Raw genomic sequence first — 18,650 nt, 5'->3', positions numbered from 1 at the left:
GTCAATAAGATAAAATTTCATACTAGCCATAGAGACCTGTAATGGATTTTATATATAAGACAAAAATTTTCAAAAACAAAAATGTCAGTTAGGTGAAATCTCTTCACACTCACATAATAAACGTAACTTTTGAGGAAAAAGTGTGTTTATACAAAATAAATAAAATCTTAACCAAGCAGAGTTTGGAAGTACGTGTGAACTTTATAAGCCTCCCACGATAGGACCAAATTAGTTATAAATTAACTATGGTTAATCGAATTGGCCACAAGTAGGTGATGTAATATATTGTCATTAAAAATTATAAAACTGGTCAGGTGCAGGACGATGATCTTGATTTTGGAGGGGAGCATAAACATTTTGTAACAGTGTCAATACAAATGCCAGTGTAATTTTTAGTTTTGCCGCCACCAAAAAAACAATGTTACCAGAGAAAAAATGGCGGGATACAATCTGTATACTAGTGATCAGTGAAGACTACCCTCAGGTAAGTGTTTTTTATATAACTTGAACACTCAGGTAACTTAACATTTTGGTAATTAAAACACCGGAAAAAAGCCTAAAAACCGGGACGTCATGGTGAGCCTAGTCATATCGCTCTAAGTGCAACAGCATTACCGACGCTTTCTATGCTTGTTTCTTTGAAATCGATATGTGTGCTTTAAACTCTAGAAAAACTGGTAACTTATACAAAAATAATTGGGCTTGCCTTTTAACCCAACCTGTCGCTTCTTGATGGTGATATTTCGATTTTCGCTAGTCTTTCTATTTTGTTGTTTAATCTTACCAGTAATATTAAAAAAAGTTTTGGTCGCTTCGCGAGAATCTAATATGGCGGTTGTATTGTATTTAACACTTAGATCAGGGGTGACGAACCTATTTGCTGTCGCGGGCCACTTTGTCAGTTACCGCTGAGTAAGCGGGCCACACCGCTTTCAGGCTCATGGTGTTAAATTTAATTATTATTAGTATATTTTATTTAAAAACAATGAATAAACAGTTGAATTCTGAATTGATGGTTACTGTATGGATTTACAGAACAGTTTCTACGATTCCTGTATGATATACGCCAGTGGTTCTTAACCTTTTTTTAGCCGCGCCCCCTTTTGTAATTTATCTATGCCCCATACGAAAAGCAATTCGGCATTTTATGATTAATATCAGTGAGACAATATGAAAATAGTTAAGCGTTATGAAAAATAGTTAAGCCTAACCTAAACGAAATCATTAAAATCACTGAAGAAAATTAAATAATTAAGTAAAGCTCGCGCCCCCCAGAATTGCTTGTCCAGGGGGGCGCGCCCCGGGTTTAGAACCGCTGATATACGCGTTATTTAATTCGGCTATCAGCTTATGATATCGCATCGCAAAGAGGCCCGCGGGCCACGTGTTCGTCACCCCTGACTTAGATGATCCCCAACTTGAAAAGTTTAACAAGATCCCCAATTTGAAAGTTTAACAAGTATAAACGCTTAAGGTGTTTTTTTGCACCAAGAACAGCAAGTTTCAAAGTTAAATTGGACGTCAAGTTACGACCTAAATTTTTTACCTCAACTCTAAAAATTCTCAAATATTATGTTTAACTATCATGATTCAGTGGATCGTTTTTATATCAGTTTGGACGAGTTAAGGTCAATTCATTATGCTAAATGTGGCACTGGCTATCGGCACTTTGGATGAAGAGAATGTTAAGACAAGGAGGAATATTCTTTAAAAATTAATGAAGAAAACATTTTCATATTAGCATGAAGGTTCATAGGTAATGCAACTGAAATTGGAAGGTTACAACGCACGTTAGTTTTGCGAGAAAGTTCCACAATTAAGACCCCCCTTGATAAGTGGCCTCCGTATATATTAATCCTATCCAATTGAAGGTACTTAAAAAGCAACGCTTGCGGTTAATGTAAAATTGGAATAAACCATTTTATAAAAATCTGCTTTAAATTTTAATTTACCGCCTAAATGAAAGAGTAGGTAATAATCTCGACGCTTGCGCTAGCATATGCGGGATTTGTAAACTTGTCTGTGAGAGTTTGAGGCCTTTTTTATGTTATACCATACCACTCTGTTGGTAAGATCGTTTTTTTCTTTGATAGTTGTAGGAGATTGGGAAATGCAGTTGCCCAAGGAATTTTCTTTGAAGTTTTAATTTTTTTCGACGGTCCAACACGTTCCTCCCAGAGCGTTGCCAAACGTATAATCTTGCGAATCACCCCCTTAGGAAAATGGGATCTTTTTTGAAAATCATCTTTAAGTTCGTCCAGTCTCCCTAGGCGGGTAAGCTCCCTATAAACTATACCGGTACTCAAAAAAGAGTGATGAAGTGGCATGCCGTTGATACAACAGCGATCACAATTAAGCTGTTGGTGTGATGTAGTCTTTTGTAATCAAACCACACGGTGAAACGTTTTGGAAACATTGAGAAACATCTAAAAACTCAAGTAGGTTAATTACCATCAGTAGCAGTGTCGATTGTTCTAAAAGTAAGCTTTAAAAGAACACACAAAATTCCCGAATAAATTTTAACGGTAAAATATACATATTTTTCTTAAATTTTTTGGAAAAATTTTTTACAACAACGATAAGAATGGTATATATTTACAAAATCAGAAAAAAGAATAATCAATATTAATATTTGCAATAATTTTCAAAAAAAATATTATCTACGCACCAAGAAACCAAAAAAATCGTGTAGCGCTTGATCACACCTTTCCAACACCACACATGACTCGTTGATAGTTGAGGCCATGCGTTTTTATCACCGATAACCGATACTAATATTCATAAGCTATCGCGGTAATTTTTAAACGCCTGTCACTTGCTCCATTCAAATTGCAATCAAACAAAAAATTTTCAAGACACTTTTTTGGTGCGCAAATTTTGTGGCATTTGGAAGGAGGCTAGGACTAGGTGTAAGCAGAACTCTTTTGCAAAATCGTTTGGCACGTATAGACCCGGAACATCCTGCTATCGATCATGTATTATTTTATTGCCTTCTGTCCGATATAAATAATAACTATTCATCTTACTGCAGGGCGAACATGGATCATTAGACGTATTAGAAATGCATTGCACTGTTTTCCAATATTATTAGGATGTTTTCTCAGAGTTAAAGTAGTAACTGGTACTTTGTTAAATGCTTCTGAAAATGAAATAAAAATAATGATGTGTCATGTTTTTTAAACAAGAAGTAGTTATCACTTTTTAAGCCACATGCAAATGTAACCATTAGTCATCAAAAAAGCGATTTGGATTCTGTAATCTGTATACTGTATAGTGTTTGGCTCGTTTTGAACCCCTTATATTGCATTCATATTTGTGGTTTATCGCAGCAAAATTGACGAAAGTCTTTTGTACGATAAATGTTCCTAAAGCTTTATTTACCCTACTAAAACATAATAAATATGTGGACTAAGAGCGGTGAAAAACTTTACCGCTGCGGACAAAAGGGCTGTAAAGGAAATATTTTTTCAAACATATGGAGTCTAATTAAAAAAATACACTTAATACCTTTTTGTTAAATTTATCTAATTTTAATTCACTTTCCTTTCCTACATTTATAAAAGGAATATTTTCTTTTAATACATTTATGAACTAAAGCTACCAATCAAAAATTGAGAGGTGTTTTTTGTTTAGCAGCAAAAAAAAAACAGAAGACAACTAGTAGAATAAACACTATAAGTCTTGTACAGACTAACCTAGTGGTTCCCTAACTTTGTGGTCAAACTTTTGTTGAAAAATAGTTTGTGGCTCATTGTGTGCCATTAACTTTTGGCAGCCGTTGACCCAATCGTCCAAATCACATATATTAGTCTAGTATAGGGGTTCTTAAACTGGGGTCCATGGACCCTGTGAACTAGTTTTAGTGGGTTCATAAAGGCCGAATTGAAATATCAGTGTATTTTTCCAATAAAACAGTTAAATTAAAAATAAAACGGATTTGCACTGAATGTATTTAGACTCCATTTCACTTTCACATTTTTGGACCGAAATCAGCACAGTTTTTGAAGTTTATTTGTATTGTGACGTCAATTTATGACATCATTTTTGAAGTTTTTTCCCTACCCTGGTCCACGCAAGACCAAAAAAAATTTTAGGGGTCTGCGGTAAAAAAAGTTTAAGAACCCCTGGTTTAGCAACTGAAATGAAAATCTCAAAATTGCTTTCGCCCATATAGTTGGACAATTTTTCTATAAACACATTGAACAACAACACACAATATCACTTATTCCTCTTTCCGGTTTTGAATGGAATATGTCTACTAGCAGGATAAACAAAAAATGCAGCTACTGAATAAGAAGTCATAGTCATATACTATAAATTTTTCGCTATAACAAGAAACGTAAGATATGTTAACAATTAATTATTTTAGTAAAACAAAACAAGCAGAATTTTTTTTCGGGCCATGACCCCAGTTAGGGAACCACTGGACTAAGCATAGCAGTTTGGTGAATTAGAAAACAACCATGTTACCATTGCTTCATTCTGTTTATACGAACAACACTGTGTACTACATGTAAAGTGGTAAGATTGGCTAGATCACAATTGTTTACATGTTTGTGTTCATTGGGTTGTAAAATTAAAAACAAATTGTTGGTAACTAAAATTTATCAGTTTTACCATCTATTTAAACTAATGTTACCACTGCACTGTACTTTATGTTTTGCAACCCAGTAATTGCCACTGTACTGTAGTATACAAACTTTTGCATTACCAGGAGACATAGCGAATATATTTTGTTCCAAATGGGCAAGTCATGGCAGACACTTTTGGTATGTCTCACTGTGCTTGTTCTGGATAGCAAGGTTTCTGCTATATCAAAACCAGTGATTGCTGGATTACAGAGCAAGTGGCCAAACACACCAGTTATTTTGGAAGCTAGGTAAGTGACAACATTTAAAAAATGTTGAAGTGCAGCTATACTATTTATGGAATATGTTTAAGTCCTATTAAAGTTCCTAACATGCTGAATTGTTATGTAGTGCATAATTCTTATGTGAAGTAAAGTTATTTATATGAAATATTAAATTTGTAGTGTTACAAAACCTTGAATTTTGATTTTTTTAGTGAATTTTTAGCAGACGAAAATGCGGGCTTGTTTTGGAGCTATGTTGATACTGTGGTTAACTTTGGACTTGTTAACTCTGTACAATCTGCACGGACAATGTATGAGGCCTCGCTAAAGGCTGCTAAAATGGTCTTAAATGATGGAGATGACTCACTTAAAATAAAACTTCTTAAATTGTCTCTTTCCCTAAGAGCTTACTCACCAAGAATTGAGATGTTTAACCAAGTATGTTTTAAAAAAGAACAACTTAAAAAAAACTACTTATAATTTAAAAATATTGTATATTTAGATTTATAAAGTAAAGCATCAAACTGTTTCTGCAATGTCCTTAGTTACTAAGGCTGTATGTACACAAGATAAATGTCATTCAGTTAACCAAAGTTGTTGCTTGAGACATAATATATTTTGTTAGGTAGCAAAATCAGTGGACCCCACTGGATGTGACCTATTTTTTGATGTACATGGAAAAGTGGTTTGTGACTTTAAACAGGTTCACCAGATAGTGAAATCGTTGAAGGAAAATAACAATGCACCAGCTGTTTTCAAACAAGACCATGTTTATCCTGGTACCACACTTTTACAAATTTTATTTTTTGTATGAGTAGAATTGACTAAAATTATATAAACATTTTTTTTGAATTATGGAAGTGGTTCTCAAACATTTCTTGCCAGTTCCAACCCTTATTGAAATGTTTGTTTGACTTGCAACACCAAATGATAACATTTTCATTAAATTACTGAAATGTTTATACCAAATCATTTTTTTTGGGTTTCATAAAAATCATGAATAATTGCTGTATTTTTTTTTCGCAACATTAAATTTGAATTAATATGTCATGGGATAATAATAATTTGAGCATTTAAGTACCACCATTAGGTTTAGATACAAAAATGAATCACTTGTTGGATGGCCTTAGAAAAAAAATATGCACCAGGGCTTTATGACACACAAGTTTAAGAACCTCTGATATATATATGGTGACACAGGTGTTTAAATGACTTCAATAACTGGAAGTAAACTTTTCAAAATTGTTGTAGTTTCACAGTCACTGAATCGTTCTGTGGTATTGTATGGTAACATTGAGGATCCACAATTTAAAGATGCTCATGAGTTTATGAAACGTCTTGCAAATGAAGGAATTGCAAAATATGTATTTAGGCATTTTATCCGTGCAAGACCCAAACGGAAAGCTAGACTCTCAGGCAAGAAAAACATTTTGTTATTGTTAAAAATATAAAAGCACACCTTATATATGTTTTGCAATGTCTGTTTTTGTCAATTACTTTTCATTACAATTATTGCTTAAACATGATGATATTATAAAGTTATTTCCACATCAATTGTTCTTAATTGCAACACACTGTTATAGTTGATTTAACATCAAATAATGTACCTATACAGACTATGTTTTTGTCAAACAATAAGAAAATGTACACCTTCTATATTTTTTTTCAATGTCTGACTTTGTCAATTACTTTTTACAATCAATGATTAAACATGATAAATCAGGATGCTATAAAGTTTTATTAATATTAATAAATCTTTATTGCAACACTGTTATAGTTGAGTTAACATCACATAATATACCAGTGTAGACCATGTTTCCTTTTTATTGTGTTTTTAGTATGTTAAGAATAGGAAAAATCACCATTTTTATTTCAATGTTTTTTTTGTCCAATACTTTTCATTACAACTAATGAATAAACATGATGATATTATAAAGTTATATATATCAACATTAATTATTCCTAATTACAACACACTGTTATAGTTCATTTAACATCAAATAATGTAACGATATTGAACATGTTTTTATTGTGTTTTCTACTTTAATCAAAGGTTATGGTGTTGAACTTGCTCTAAAAAGTACAGAGTACAAAGCTCTGGATGATAGTAAAGTGAAAGGTTTGACATATAAATTTTTTTATAATTTTTTTAAATACTGTTATTAAAACAAGACTAAATGGCAGATGACTCGGAACATTCCACCAGTGAGAATGAAGATGACATTGAAATTGAAGGTTTCGATTTTCCCAAGTTACGCAAACTTCATCCTAATCTTTCGGAACAGTTGACTAAATTCCGCAATCACCTTACCGAATCAACCAATGAAATGGCTCCGATGAAAGTTTGGCAACTTCAGGATCTTAGTTTTCAGGTTAAAGTGCTTCATATTTTAACTTTTATATGTTTACAAACACCTATCCCATCTAAAACTTTGTTTTTCAAAAAACCTTAATTTGGAAAAATATTTTGTGTTTTTTTAAAACTTTGTTAAATCTGTTGGTTTTCTTTTTGCGTCAAGGATTTTGCTTACACACTTATGTTAATTACATATCATAAGGTCAACAACATGCTTTAACAATGTGCAAAGTGACACATTGAAGTTTATTCAAGGTATCCCATTGATTTAAGTGGTGTTTGCATATATTATTTGAGAAATGTGTAACTCTTTAGTACATTTGGCACTGTAATAAACCTTTCTCTGTTGGCCTTATTTTGTATTTCTATCAAAAAAAAATGTTCCATACGATTGCAACCGAGCAAAGCTGTAATGATTTTTGGCTTCACGATTTTGTTGTTTAGGCAGCTGCAAGAGTTCTTTCATCTCCACCTGAGGAGCAAATGAAAGTGCTGAAAGATATCAGTCTAAATTTTCCAATCAAAGTCAGGTAATTTATAGTGTATATATAGTAAATGCCTAAAAAAGGGTTTATAACATAATTTACAATTTGACATGTTGTAATATGTTGTTCAGGTCCCTTGTCAAGCAGCAAGTCTCTGATGACATCCGGGGAGAAATTAAGATTAACCAACAGGTTTCTACTCTAACTGTTTGTTTACTAACTTTTCCATGTTAATTTTGAAAAAAATGCTCTTGCAAATATAAAATTTACACAACACAATTCTGCAACATTGCAGCAATTGGCAACTGTCTTTTTGTTGTAAAGTTGTAAGTCTCAAAAACCAAGAAAATGTGCTCATAAGTACACATATGGCATTACAGAGGTTACAGGGGTTTGAACTGGATGCTGGTGACTCACTATTCCTGCTCAACGGATTACAAATTGATGTTGCCGATTCTGACATGTTTAAGTAAGCAAGCTTGTTATCTGCACCCTTTCTGTAAAAAAATAATTTGATTACAGCTGGATCACTACTGACGGTTGTAAAATACGTTTGACCGCCAATGAAATGGGTGCAGATAATAGTTATACATATTTTTATGCACGCGTGTAAATCGTAATGTTTTTATGTACCTCTAGCGGTGGAAGATGCGCTATGGCCTTTGGCCCGGCAGCGCTTACCTTTCCATAAACCGTCTCCCGGTCAATCTCGACTTCCTTAACTTGTTTTCGTGAGTGGTAGAAGTTGAAAAGGTGCCATGAAAAATGATTGTAGCTGGTTTAAGGGTACTTAAAGCGGTGAATTGTATACTTGGTAGTCAAACTAATGTTTCCACTAACTACGACAGATTCGCAAAATAAGCAAACATTTTGTGGAAATTCCTACTTAGTCATTGTAACGTAGTGAAAGACGCTGTCCGAGTTATTTTTTTGTTTCGATTTGGGCTGTAGTTTCAAATTTAGGTTTGTATTTGTTTGCATACCAACACAAAAGTAGGTAATTGGACAAGTCAAACGGGACTCGTTATTCTTTTGTGAGACCAGGTGTAGCCAACTTATGTTTGATTGCGATCGACTGAAATATTTTTAGGGACTCGCGATCGACTGGTTCAGTAAAAATCACAAAAACACTTATACAACATTTTGAGCGTTAATTGCATTCCAAGTCAGCGATGAAGGTTAATTTGTTACGTCAAAGAACGCTTTCTTAGGCTTGTACAAACAACAATTGGTCATTTTAATGTTGCGCTTGTGTGCGATAGTTACTGTAATGTCGTAACACATATTGGACGCGATCGACCAGGTAAAATGCGGCGATCGACCGGTCGATCACGGCCAACGTGTTGGCTACCTCTGTGTTAGACTATAAAATTACACATTGTTCTATATTGAGTTTTGCAATCGCATAATTGCGGAATTTATTTTGGTTCCCTGGTGAAATACAACAAACCAGACGTAAACTGATTTCTTGAGTAATAGTGTTACAAAATGTGTTGCAAGTTTATTACGGCGCATAAAATATTTACCAAGCTAATAACAAATTGCCTAGTGCTGATGAGCGCATCCGATAACTTTTATTTTGTTCGCTTCACTAGGATCCTGGACGTGTTACACAGTGAGGGTAGGCTGATTGACGGACTCAAAAAGTTAGATTTAAATAGCGACGATATCCAGAAGATGATGCGGGTCAATCTGCAAAACGATGTGCCTGAAAATTACATGCTTGATATTCGCGACAAGTCCATTATGGTAAGGGCCCGGTATTGAAATTTTACTTTTTTATCTTGGCCACCGGTTACTTCCTTATTAGAGATGTTACGGGCTGGGAAAGCGTTCTTCACTCAGGGGGAGTTTTAAAAGCTGAAAGTTAATAAGCTGAGCAGTTATAATTTTACACCGAATTCCTGATTAGGCGAATGATTTCGGTGAGCCGTTGCGGGAGAAGTTATATAAAAAAGTTATATTTGTTCGTCTACTGATCTAAATAACGCTTAACAAACTTCGGTTCTAAAGTTGGATTTTAGCTTTAAAAAGCAATTTTATGTCAACTGGATTAAATGGTTAAAAATCACTGAATTTGTGTACCATAAATACCGACATGAGCGTTTGGTTTACTAAGGGGTTCTTTCAAAATATTTTAAATAAAAGTTGTAAACAGGAGTTGGCTGAATCAAACTGTCATTTGTTTTTTACTAAGATTTTTTAACGTATATCCCCGGGGCATTAGAGTGAAAATCTACAATTTTTGTTAAAATTGATGAAATTTTAGTTTAAACTTATATATTTATTATGTGGGTAGCGGCGGGAGTGGGGGAAGTGTAGATCGCAGTTGTGCAACATTCATAGTACTTACTTAAAATATGTTCATTCAGCGAGGCATTATTTTGTCTTCTTTCCAATTACTTGGCGATTAGAATTCCTTCACTTAATCTTTATTATGCGTGAATCAAATGCAGTTGGACTGGTGGCTACATGAAGTGCCACGTGTGGATATTTTGCAGATTTTATTCACTGTTAAAATCCCTTTGTGTTGCAAAAGTATCACGTCAAGCAATAGTAATACGGCATTAAAAAAGTACCGTCGTATTTTGCAGCGAGTTTTTTAATGCTTAATAGATCACTTGTTTCCGAGAACTTTTGAGACGCATGTAAAATATAAAAAAATTGTAAAAGTTTGTTATGTTGCTTTATTGCATTACTCTCTTAATATGATCAAAAGTAATTACCCGTTATTCCATTTTTATTTTTATGTGGTAATGCACTAAAAAGTATTTGCGTAATGGCTTTAAATTTCATTGTTTTTTTTATTATGAACCATTTTTGCGTTTACGTAATGTTATCCTTTAAAGGTTACCCCATCCCCCAATTCGGTCTTGACCAATATATCCCCTAATATATATATAATACGTACTTGCCGAAAACGCAATGGTCGGGGGCTCGGGCGTCCCTCAAACTTTTACCAATAATTTGTCGGTTGAACAGTGGCTGAACGACGTGGAAAACGACGAGAAGTACTCGCGCTGGCCTTCCAACCTGCACGAGATGCTGAGGCCAGCCTTTCCCGGCACCCTGCGAAGGATTAGGAAGAACATGTTTCACCTGGTAATCGTTTGCGATCCCACGCACGAAGACATGAAGTACCTCGTTGAGTCAGCCGAGATTTTTTGGGCGAACGACGTGCCTCTCCGAATCGGTAACTGGCGTTTGGCGGCAAACTTTTAGACTGTTAAGAAAGTCATGCTTTTGGGGCATATTGCTTTAAAAGTGCATGCCAACATTATGGTAGTCAAACTGGCTATTTTTCGTGCATTCTATTGCAAACAAATGTATTTTCTTTTCGTAAATTTAATTTAAATTATTTCCAACATTTTCGTTGCATTACAATTTTGTGTTAGTTTTTTGAGTCTTTGATTAAATCAACATATTTGCTCATATGTAGCATTTACCATTTTGACGAAAAATGCAATTTTGCTCCTGTTTTAATACAAGAAACGCCACCTTGTTAATTTCGAAACATAATATTTACCAAAGCCAAACAGGGTTTGCATTTACATCTCAAACGCTTGTCGATACTTTGAGGTTTCTCGATGGTGGTTGACGACTCGCCCAACGTGGATGGCAACAAAGATGCTGGAGTTGCTCTGGTGAGAGCTTACAACTACGCTAAAGATGAGCTGGATGATTCTGAGAAAACGTTCTCCTTTTTTGCTGGGGTAAGTCTATTTCCTTTATTAAACTCAATATTTGTTTACGCCAAAATAGCTCAATAGTAAAAAAAAATTCACACAAAATTTTTGACTTTTAATTGATTGTTATCAAGGTTAAGTTTAGAAAAACTTAAACTTACACAATAGAGCAGAGTAGCACCGGGATAACGTTAATTATTATTTGACGGCTATAGATATGGAGTTTCCTTTCGAATAACAGAATCTGCCTGAATGTATTGACAGCTATTCTGTTTCGTATAGTTCATATTTAGTCTGTGAAATATATCGACAAAACAAAGACGTCTGTCGCTTGTGGCAGATATTTAAATCACTGGGCGAAGATGACGTGATCACCGTTGAACACGTGAAAGAAAGACTAAAAAAAAAGTTTAAAGATGCGGAACTCGATGACATTTTCGGCCCAGAGTAAGTTCGTGAATGCTTTTGTCCATTTTGCTTGGATATGAAGTGATTTTAAACACTTTGGAGTATAAAATTACATTACAAAAATCCCTATTTTAAACATAAGGAGAGACCCCAGATGTGATGTTAAACCTAAACAAAAACAGGCCCCCGAAAATGACATATTTTAAAGAAAGGTTCATTTTTGTAAAATCACTTGGGCTATTAAGAATGCTATTTGTTACCAAACAATTTGAAAATAGTACTAAAAAACATTAGCATCGTGTTTCTCCACGGAGTTTATACAACTTTAATATTGAACGTAAGTATAGAACAAAACATGTGGCCCTTTGTTTATAGTTCAGAGTACGATGAACAACGTAAACTGGGCAAAGCGTTTTACGCCAGGTCTGGGTTGACCGGCGAAGTAAACGTTTTGCTAAATGGAATGCTGCTAACGGAAGACGACATTTCACCTGACAACTTTGAACAGGTACGATTCAAGGATGTTTAAATAACATTGCCAACCAAAATACAGAGAAATCTTTTTTTATTAGGCCCCTTACTGGTTAGACAGAATCTGCGTTTGAATCTTGTTTAAAGATCACTCGAACTACTTAACATAAGCATAAATATTACAACGAAAGCCGTGATAAGGCAAAAATCTGTACATACAATGCTCCTTGGTCTGACCTGATTGTATACAGAATAAAAAAGCATGTTGCCATTTTAGTTTTTTGCATGCGTTTACAATTAAGTAAACACTTTAGTAGCACAAGTCTATTGCTTCTATTTTAATCTGAGACGTTTAATACAGCTTTCACTTTCAAAAGTTGTTTTACAAAAAAATCGCTTTTTTGTACTATTTTGGCTATACTTGTATGTAATTTAATTTTGTCTAGCAATGGTGAATTTATACGGGAAAGTAAAATGGGGTTCTTCCCATTACTTAAGAGGGAGGCCGGAAATGGCGTAATAAAGTGTGTTTTAGTCGAGAGCCCATTCCTCTTGGCAACTCGTCTCCACTGGGGAGCAGGTGCCGGCGTAGAGATAGGGCCCGAGTTAATACTTTGCATGACACAAGGTAAACGATTTTAACTTATTTGTGGCGGAGATAAGGGTCCGTTGCTTGTAAGGCAATAGCGGCTAAATTTGTTTTTTAGACATGATTAGGATTGGTTATCGTTTGTTCTATTCTACCGCTCAAGGAAACCCAGAGGGAAAAATGGCTGGAGTCTCGACTCGGTAGGGTTCAACAACATTAGCCCTTCTTTTTCAGGTGGTGATCGAAAAGATTTTAGATGCCACGTCGGGAATTCAGCGCGCGGTTTACATGGGAAACATCGACAACAAAATGAACGTGTTCGACTACTTGATGACGCGACCTGGTGTCGTGTCACGCTTCAACGAAATTATTCTCAAAGCCGAAGACAACTACCTGAGTTTTCTCGGCTTTGCTAAGCCAGGTCGGCAACTTGGTTCAATCGTTAATTTTCTCGCTTCTGCGGGATTTAGTATGAAATTATAAAATTTGAAATGGTGTGAACACTCGATATACGACATGATTTTTTAGGATACTCTATGACAACTTGCACTAAATGAGTAATTATCCCCGAGTTCACCATTTCTTTATTTCGATCAAAGGTTGCATTGTTTTTGCAATGGTTTATATGCCAGTAAAATCTTCTAGAGTTTTTCAATTTAATTCTTAAAACTAAAAAATGTACATCCTAAGCCAACCGGCTTTGTCACAGCTGGATTTCTAAATTTATTTTATATTTTTGTAGAAACCACTTATTGGAAAGCTAAGGAATTTAGCGAATTATCATCCACTGATAAAACTGCAACTCTTGCAAAGTTTCTTGGCCAGTCGTAAGTATTTCCAATCAGGGTTTAGACTAGACCAGTGCTTTTTAAACTTTTTTAGTTTTGTTCACCCCTAGCATATATCTCCAGATTTCATTCACCCTTGTCTCATGATATGGTAAAACTATCTTGTCTATATATATATAACAGCATAAAATTGCTTAGGTTGTTTGATTGTTTCACAAGCTATCATCCGTTTTTGACGGTTCACCCTTATTCACCCCTATCGGTTGGTTCACCCTTGCAAAAATTTTATTCACCCTGGGGTGAACCATTCACCTGATTAAGAAACACTGGATTAGACAGAGTCTAGACCAGGGATGGCGAACCTTTTTAAGTGAATGGGTCATAGACGAGACCTTAATCCTGAAAAAAAGCAAAGTGGGTCACAGATTTAATGATATCAATGAGAAACCTGTTGCTGCATCTTCTCTGCAAATCTTGTGATCCTAGGCTGGTAATGTGTAGTTTTCAACTTAACACATGCAGCACTATATCTGAGCTGAGACGATTTCTGGTACTCGATTTTGTGAAATTCATGTGTGAAAACATGACTCGCCATGTTTTCAAACGAGTTTGGTAGGGAATTCCATTCTGTGAGGATTATATTTTCCACACGGCGTTCAATTGCAATAACTTCGCTGCCATCCATTTTGTCCTTCAGTTTTTTGTAGGTGGTAATTCAAATCTATAAATTTTTTTTCCAAATTGCACTTTCTTGGAAGTCTATCATATTTCCAAAGTTGGAAAGACGAAGCCATTCAAACTTCGACAATTCAAGAGTTTCAAATTGAATTGTATGTGGGGAAAGAATAAACTGCAATGTAGAATCTAGCTCTCGGAACTGGGCAAATCTTTCTGACATTACATCTTTGGCCTGCTTCGTCAGCAAAACATACTTGTCGAGGGCATTTTTCTTTTGGTCGTGAGCTAAATCGGTGCTGGCAAAGTGCTTCTGTAGCTGTGGAAAATATTTCAGCTTACCTTGTTCAAGGTCTGCAGAAAAGACAGCGAGTTTCTTTTCAAATGCTTTAACATGCCCAAACATCGACAATGCAGTGTTTCCACAACCTTGCAATTTAGTATTTAAAATATTGTTATGCACTGTAAAATCAGCAAAGAAATGCAAATCGGTCAACCACATAGTTTCTCTTAATTCGGGATAATTATGATTTTTTTCAGCTAAAAATAGTGTTACTTCTTCCAACAACTCAACAAATCGGCTTAATACATTGACACAACTCAACCACCTTACATTATTGTACATAAGTAATCCAGAAAAAAAATTCACTATCACACGAGTTCAACAAATTTGGAAACTGGCGTTTATTAAGAACATGAGCTGCAATATAGTTCAATATTTTTGTTACAACAGTTATAACGTTTTTAAGAGATTTCAGGGATTTAGCGCAAAGGGCTTGTATGATGCAGTGAAACTCAACAAAGCTGCGCTTCAACTCCTGTTTTAGTAACTGGACAAATCCAATATGTTTCCCAATCATGCTGTCAGTCGTTATCGATACAATATTTTGCATGTCTATCCCTAGCTTAGTAAATTATTTCTTTAGTTCAGTCATTACATCGACCTCTAGTTTTCTCAGATATATCATTAGTTTAATGAGATCTTCTTTCATTATATTTCCTGCTCGAAATCTTGCGATAACTGCTAAACGGGAAGATGAGGTAACATCTGTACTCTCATCCAAACAAATTGAGAACAATCCTGCATTCCTTAAATCTAGTAACATCTGGTCAGTAACATCTTCGTTCAACGCAATTATTCTATCCTTTACTGTGTTTCTTGCCACAGGTAGCTGATCAATTTTTTGAGAATAGCAGTTTTATTTGGAAAATCTTCAAATAGCATCTCTGAACATATTTTGAAAGCTTCTTTTACGTAAGCACCGTCAGAAAGTGGTTTTCCGAAGATATTCTTAAAGCCACTGGTTTGCTGTTTATGTTGCTTTACTACTCTCTGAATCACTTCAAACTTTTCATTCTCTTTCATAGAGCACAAATTATCGTGATTGCTCTCGAAATGACGGTTGATATATTTTTTTATGATATTCACTACTTGTAAAATAATTTACAGTCAAAGGTCTAATTTAGACTTGCCTGAAAGGTTAGGATAACACCAGCAACTATTTTTAACTGTGCTCAGTGCTAAATGAAGTATAAACTGGCTACTAAACACAAAACGTCATTAAAGGTTTGTGAAGTCATAAACGTTTCTGAAGTCATAAACGTCTAAAACTGGACATATTTACAAATACAAAAGTTTAGTCACTTAAATATTTGTTAACATTTTATTACATTTTTTGAACCTCAAGTGGGTCATTGAGAAGGCAGTGGTGGGTCACTTCGTGTCAGTGGTTCGCCATCCCTGATCTAGACTATCTACACGAGGAAAATTTAATAGTGATTTTTGTTTTAGGCTGATCGCTTTTCAAAAATGCTTTCGCTTTTTTGCTGTAACATGTTGTAAACTTTTTTATGATATTGCAAATTGCACCTTTTTTATGATATTCAGCGGCTGTAGCACGAGTCTAGAAAATTTACACGGACCTGTTACGACGTGATTTTGCAAATAGTTATGAGAGCCTACCCAGCATAATGGATTCTTACATTTTGTTCAACAACGAAAATTCTAGTAGATTTTTCCTTTCCTAGTTATACACACTCTTGTTTAAAGTATTTCATCTAATCTAATTATTTTTCTACCTGAAAGTGTTCAAGACGAAACATACAACGCACTATACCCAACATATGCAATGTTATTGTAAATTACGGTGGAAAGAGTTTTTTTCTTTTTTTTTGTAGTTACATCTCAAAAAGTGACGGCAGCAAGTTTATTCGGCCAGTGACGATGTGGCTGGTGGCAGATGTCGAGAGCGAAGACGGAAGGGCGATTGTTTACAACGCGTTAAAACAAGTTGTAAGCACGACTGCTTTATAATAAATCAATTAGGGGTCTTTTGAAATGCGTAACGCGTGTAATGTTAATTTAATTTGTTGTATAGCTTTAATTGCAATTATTTTTTATTGTGACTTTGAAGTCTCGACAAGTTACATTTAGTTCATTTATGTTGATGTGTGACGCCTTGAATTAGTAATTGCACCCTAGCATTTGCGTAACGTTTAAGAAAACTTCACTATGCGTTTTCAGGGATGCGTCAGTACTTTATAGTCTTCAATCTTTTTCCCTTGTATTTTATAGAAGTCGAGCAGCCACACGCGACTAGCGGTTATTCACAACCTTAAGATGGAAAGCGGAGTCAATAACGCGATGTTTGCGCGAGCTTATGAAGTGGCGTTGGCAACACAGAGCGCCAACAACGCCAGGAACTTCATCACCAAACTGGTCAGTAGATAGTTGATCATGTTCATTTGGCTGTCGTCTATTAAAGGACTACACTGATAGGATTGTTATTTTATGACTCTAATATTATTTTATACAGAATATTATAATAGTTTATAAAGCAGCCAGAGTGGACTGTGTCTTAGACAAGTTTATTTAAGCAATATTTATTAAATTGTAAACACCACATAAAAACAAATAGTTTCATTTAATAGTCATACGCCGCATTTAAGAAACATAACAATAAGTGGTTTTAGGCGAAGCTGCAAAGGTCAAACGTAAATATCATGTTTCATGTGTGTTTTTTGTTTGAAATGCTTAATCATGGTTATACTGACGCTGTGTTATAAAAATGTTAGCAATAGAAGGTTAAGCCTTTTTTATATGTGTCTTGCTTTCGCATCAATCAATCAATTTGCACAGTGCACTCTGCGCAGTGCACACCCTTCTTAAATTGATCTTTGAGTTTAGCGTTTCGTTTATTTTCCCAAAATTAAGTTATAGGTCCTGGTATCTTGAATGTGGCCGCGCCCCCTTGAAACAACTTATCGAATATAATGTGTTGTAGCCATAATTATGTGCAATATGCAGGGTTTTTCAAACAAAAAGGAACATCGCACAGACTGTGCAAAGAGGCACTTAAATGTAAAACTCACTAGTTATGCGAAAGTTGTTTGATATTGGTTCTCTTAAACGTCAGTTTGTCAATGTTATTATGTATATCAGCATGTAAAGAACAAAATATGTGTGTTATTAAGTTACAATTATCATTCTTTGCAAATCTAAAATATATGATTTCATACAACACAACATATGCCATAATATACACGGCTTTGGGTTCAAAGATTTCCTTTACATTTCGCATTTTACTGGTAAAAGTTGGCTTTTGGAACTTCCCCTGACAACACTATGTGTATGGTGAGAATCCTGCTGAACTGTAACTATATATATATAAAAAACAAAAAAATAATATTGCCGACAAAAATAGATTAAGTGATTGCCTGATTGGAATAAAATGATATGTGTCAGCAACGGAAATAGTTAAAAAAAATGATTTGTTTAAAAAAATGTGTACTAAAGAAATTAGAACAATGTTTATTTCTCAGTGAGCCTTTTGCGCCCCGTGCTTTGCTGCACCGCTCTGGGGGCGCGACCCGAGTTTAACAACCCCTTGAATAGGTGAACGTGGAAGTTAGGCTAAAATATATAGTCATTCCACAAAAAATACAATGGGGCTTTGATAAATCAGTTAATAATAAAATAATACTTAAATAGCGTCCCTTTTTAACCGATTTACGTGACTTCGCGACGGAAAACCTATTGAACTAGCGAAGAATGTCCAATTTTTTTTCAGATGAAAGAGGAAAATGCTCGCAAGATCGTCACTGGGGAAAAAACCTTCTCGGATTATTTCGTGGGCGGAATGGATAAAAACGCCTTCGAAAAACTGATGACGCAACCGGAAGTGGCCGTGCCCCAATTGGCCGCTCACCTGGACTGGTCAGTTTCCGTGCTTGGCCTTCGTCGCGGACAAACTGCGGTGGTTGCTAACGGAAAGGTATGTCCGCATGTTCCTTTTACAGCACATCTGAAGTTGGCCCTCTATTCTGTAAGATGGGAAACA

At 35.1% G+C, this 18,650-nt stretch overlaps 1 protein-coding gene across 1 annotated transcript in view; it reads left to right on the top strand.

The window, feature by feature from the left end:
* The first annotated feature begins 3,258 nt into the window (after positions 1 to 3,258).
* Positions 3,259 to 18,650, top strand: part of LOC146148187 (UDP-glucose:glycoprotein glucosyltransferase 1-like) — a 31,089-nt gene continuing 15,697 nt past the window's right edge. The window contains exons 1-19 of the mRNA XM_083388346.1: positions 3,259 to 4,879; positions 5,065 to 5,290; positions 5,478 to 5,631; positions 6,104 to 6,268; positions 6,906 to 6,971; positions 7,037 to 7,224; positions 7,653 to 7,738; positions 7,825 to 7,885; positions 8,074 to 8,162; positions 9,289 to 9,442; positions 10,676 to 10,886; positions 11,273 to 11,406; positions 11,720 to 11,826; positions 12,163 to 12,295; positions 13,082 to 13,268; positions 13,590 to 13,674; positions 16,489 to 16,603; positions 16,886 to 17,029; positions 18,381 to 18,584. Coding sequence (XP_083244472.1) covers positions 4,743 to 4,879; positions 5,065 to 5,290; positions 5,478 to 5,631; positions 6,104 to 6,268; positions 6,906 to 6,971; positions 7,037 to 7,224; positions 7,653 to 7,738; positions 7,825 to 7,885; positions 8,074 to 8,162; positions 9,289 to 9,442; positions 10,676 to 10,886; positions 11,273 to 11,406; positions 11,720 to 11,826; positions 12,163 to 12,295; positions 13,082 to 13,268; positions 13,590 to 13,674; positions 16,489 to 16,603; positions 16,886 to 17,029; positions 18,381 to 18,584 — 2,646 coding nt within the window. The 5' untranslated portion in view covers positions 3,259 to 4,742. The remainder of the gene's footprint in view (positions 4,880 to 5,064; positions 5,291 to 5,477; positions 5,632 to 6,103; positions 6,269 to 6,905; positions 6,972 to 7,036; positions 7,225 to 7,652; positions 7,739 to 7,824; positions 7,886 to 8,073; positions 8,163 to 9,288; positions 9,443 to 10,675; positions 10,887 to 11,272; positions 11,407 to 11,719; positions 11,827 to 12,162; positions 12,296 to 13,081; positions 13,269 to 13,589; positions 13,675 to 16,488; positions 16,604 to 16,885; positions 17,030 to 18,380; positions 18,585 to 18,650) is intronic.

This window comes from Ascidiella aspersa, chromosome 4 (assembly GCF_963924565.1).
Source record: "Ascidiella aspersa chromosome 4, kaAscAspe10.2, whole genome shotgun sequence".
Classification (NCBI taxonomy): domain Eukaryota; kingdom Metazoa; phylum Chordata; class Ascidiacea; order Phlebobranchia; family Ascidiidae; genus Ascidiella; species Ascidiella aspersa.
The sequence above is the reverse complement of the archived record's forward strand: the minus strand, read 5'-3'. Positions and strand labels throughout refer to the sequence as shown.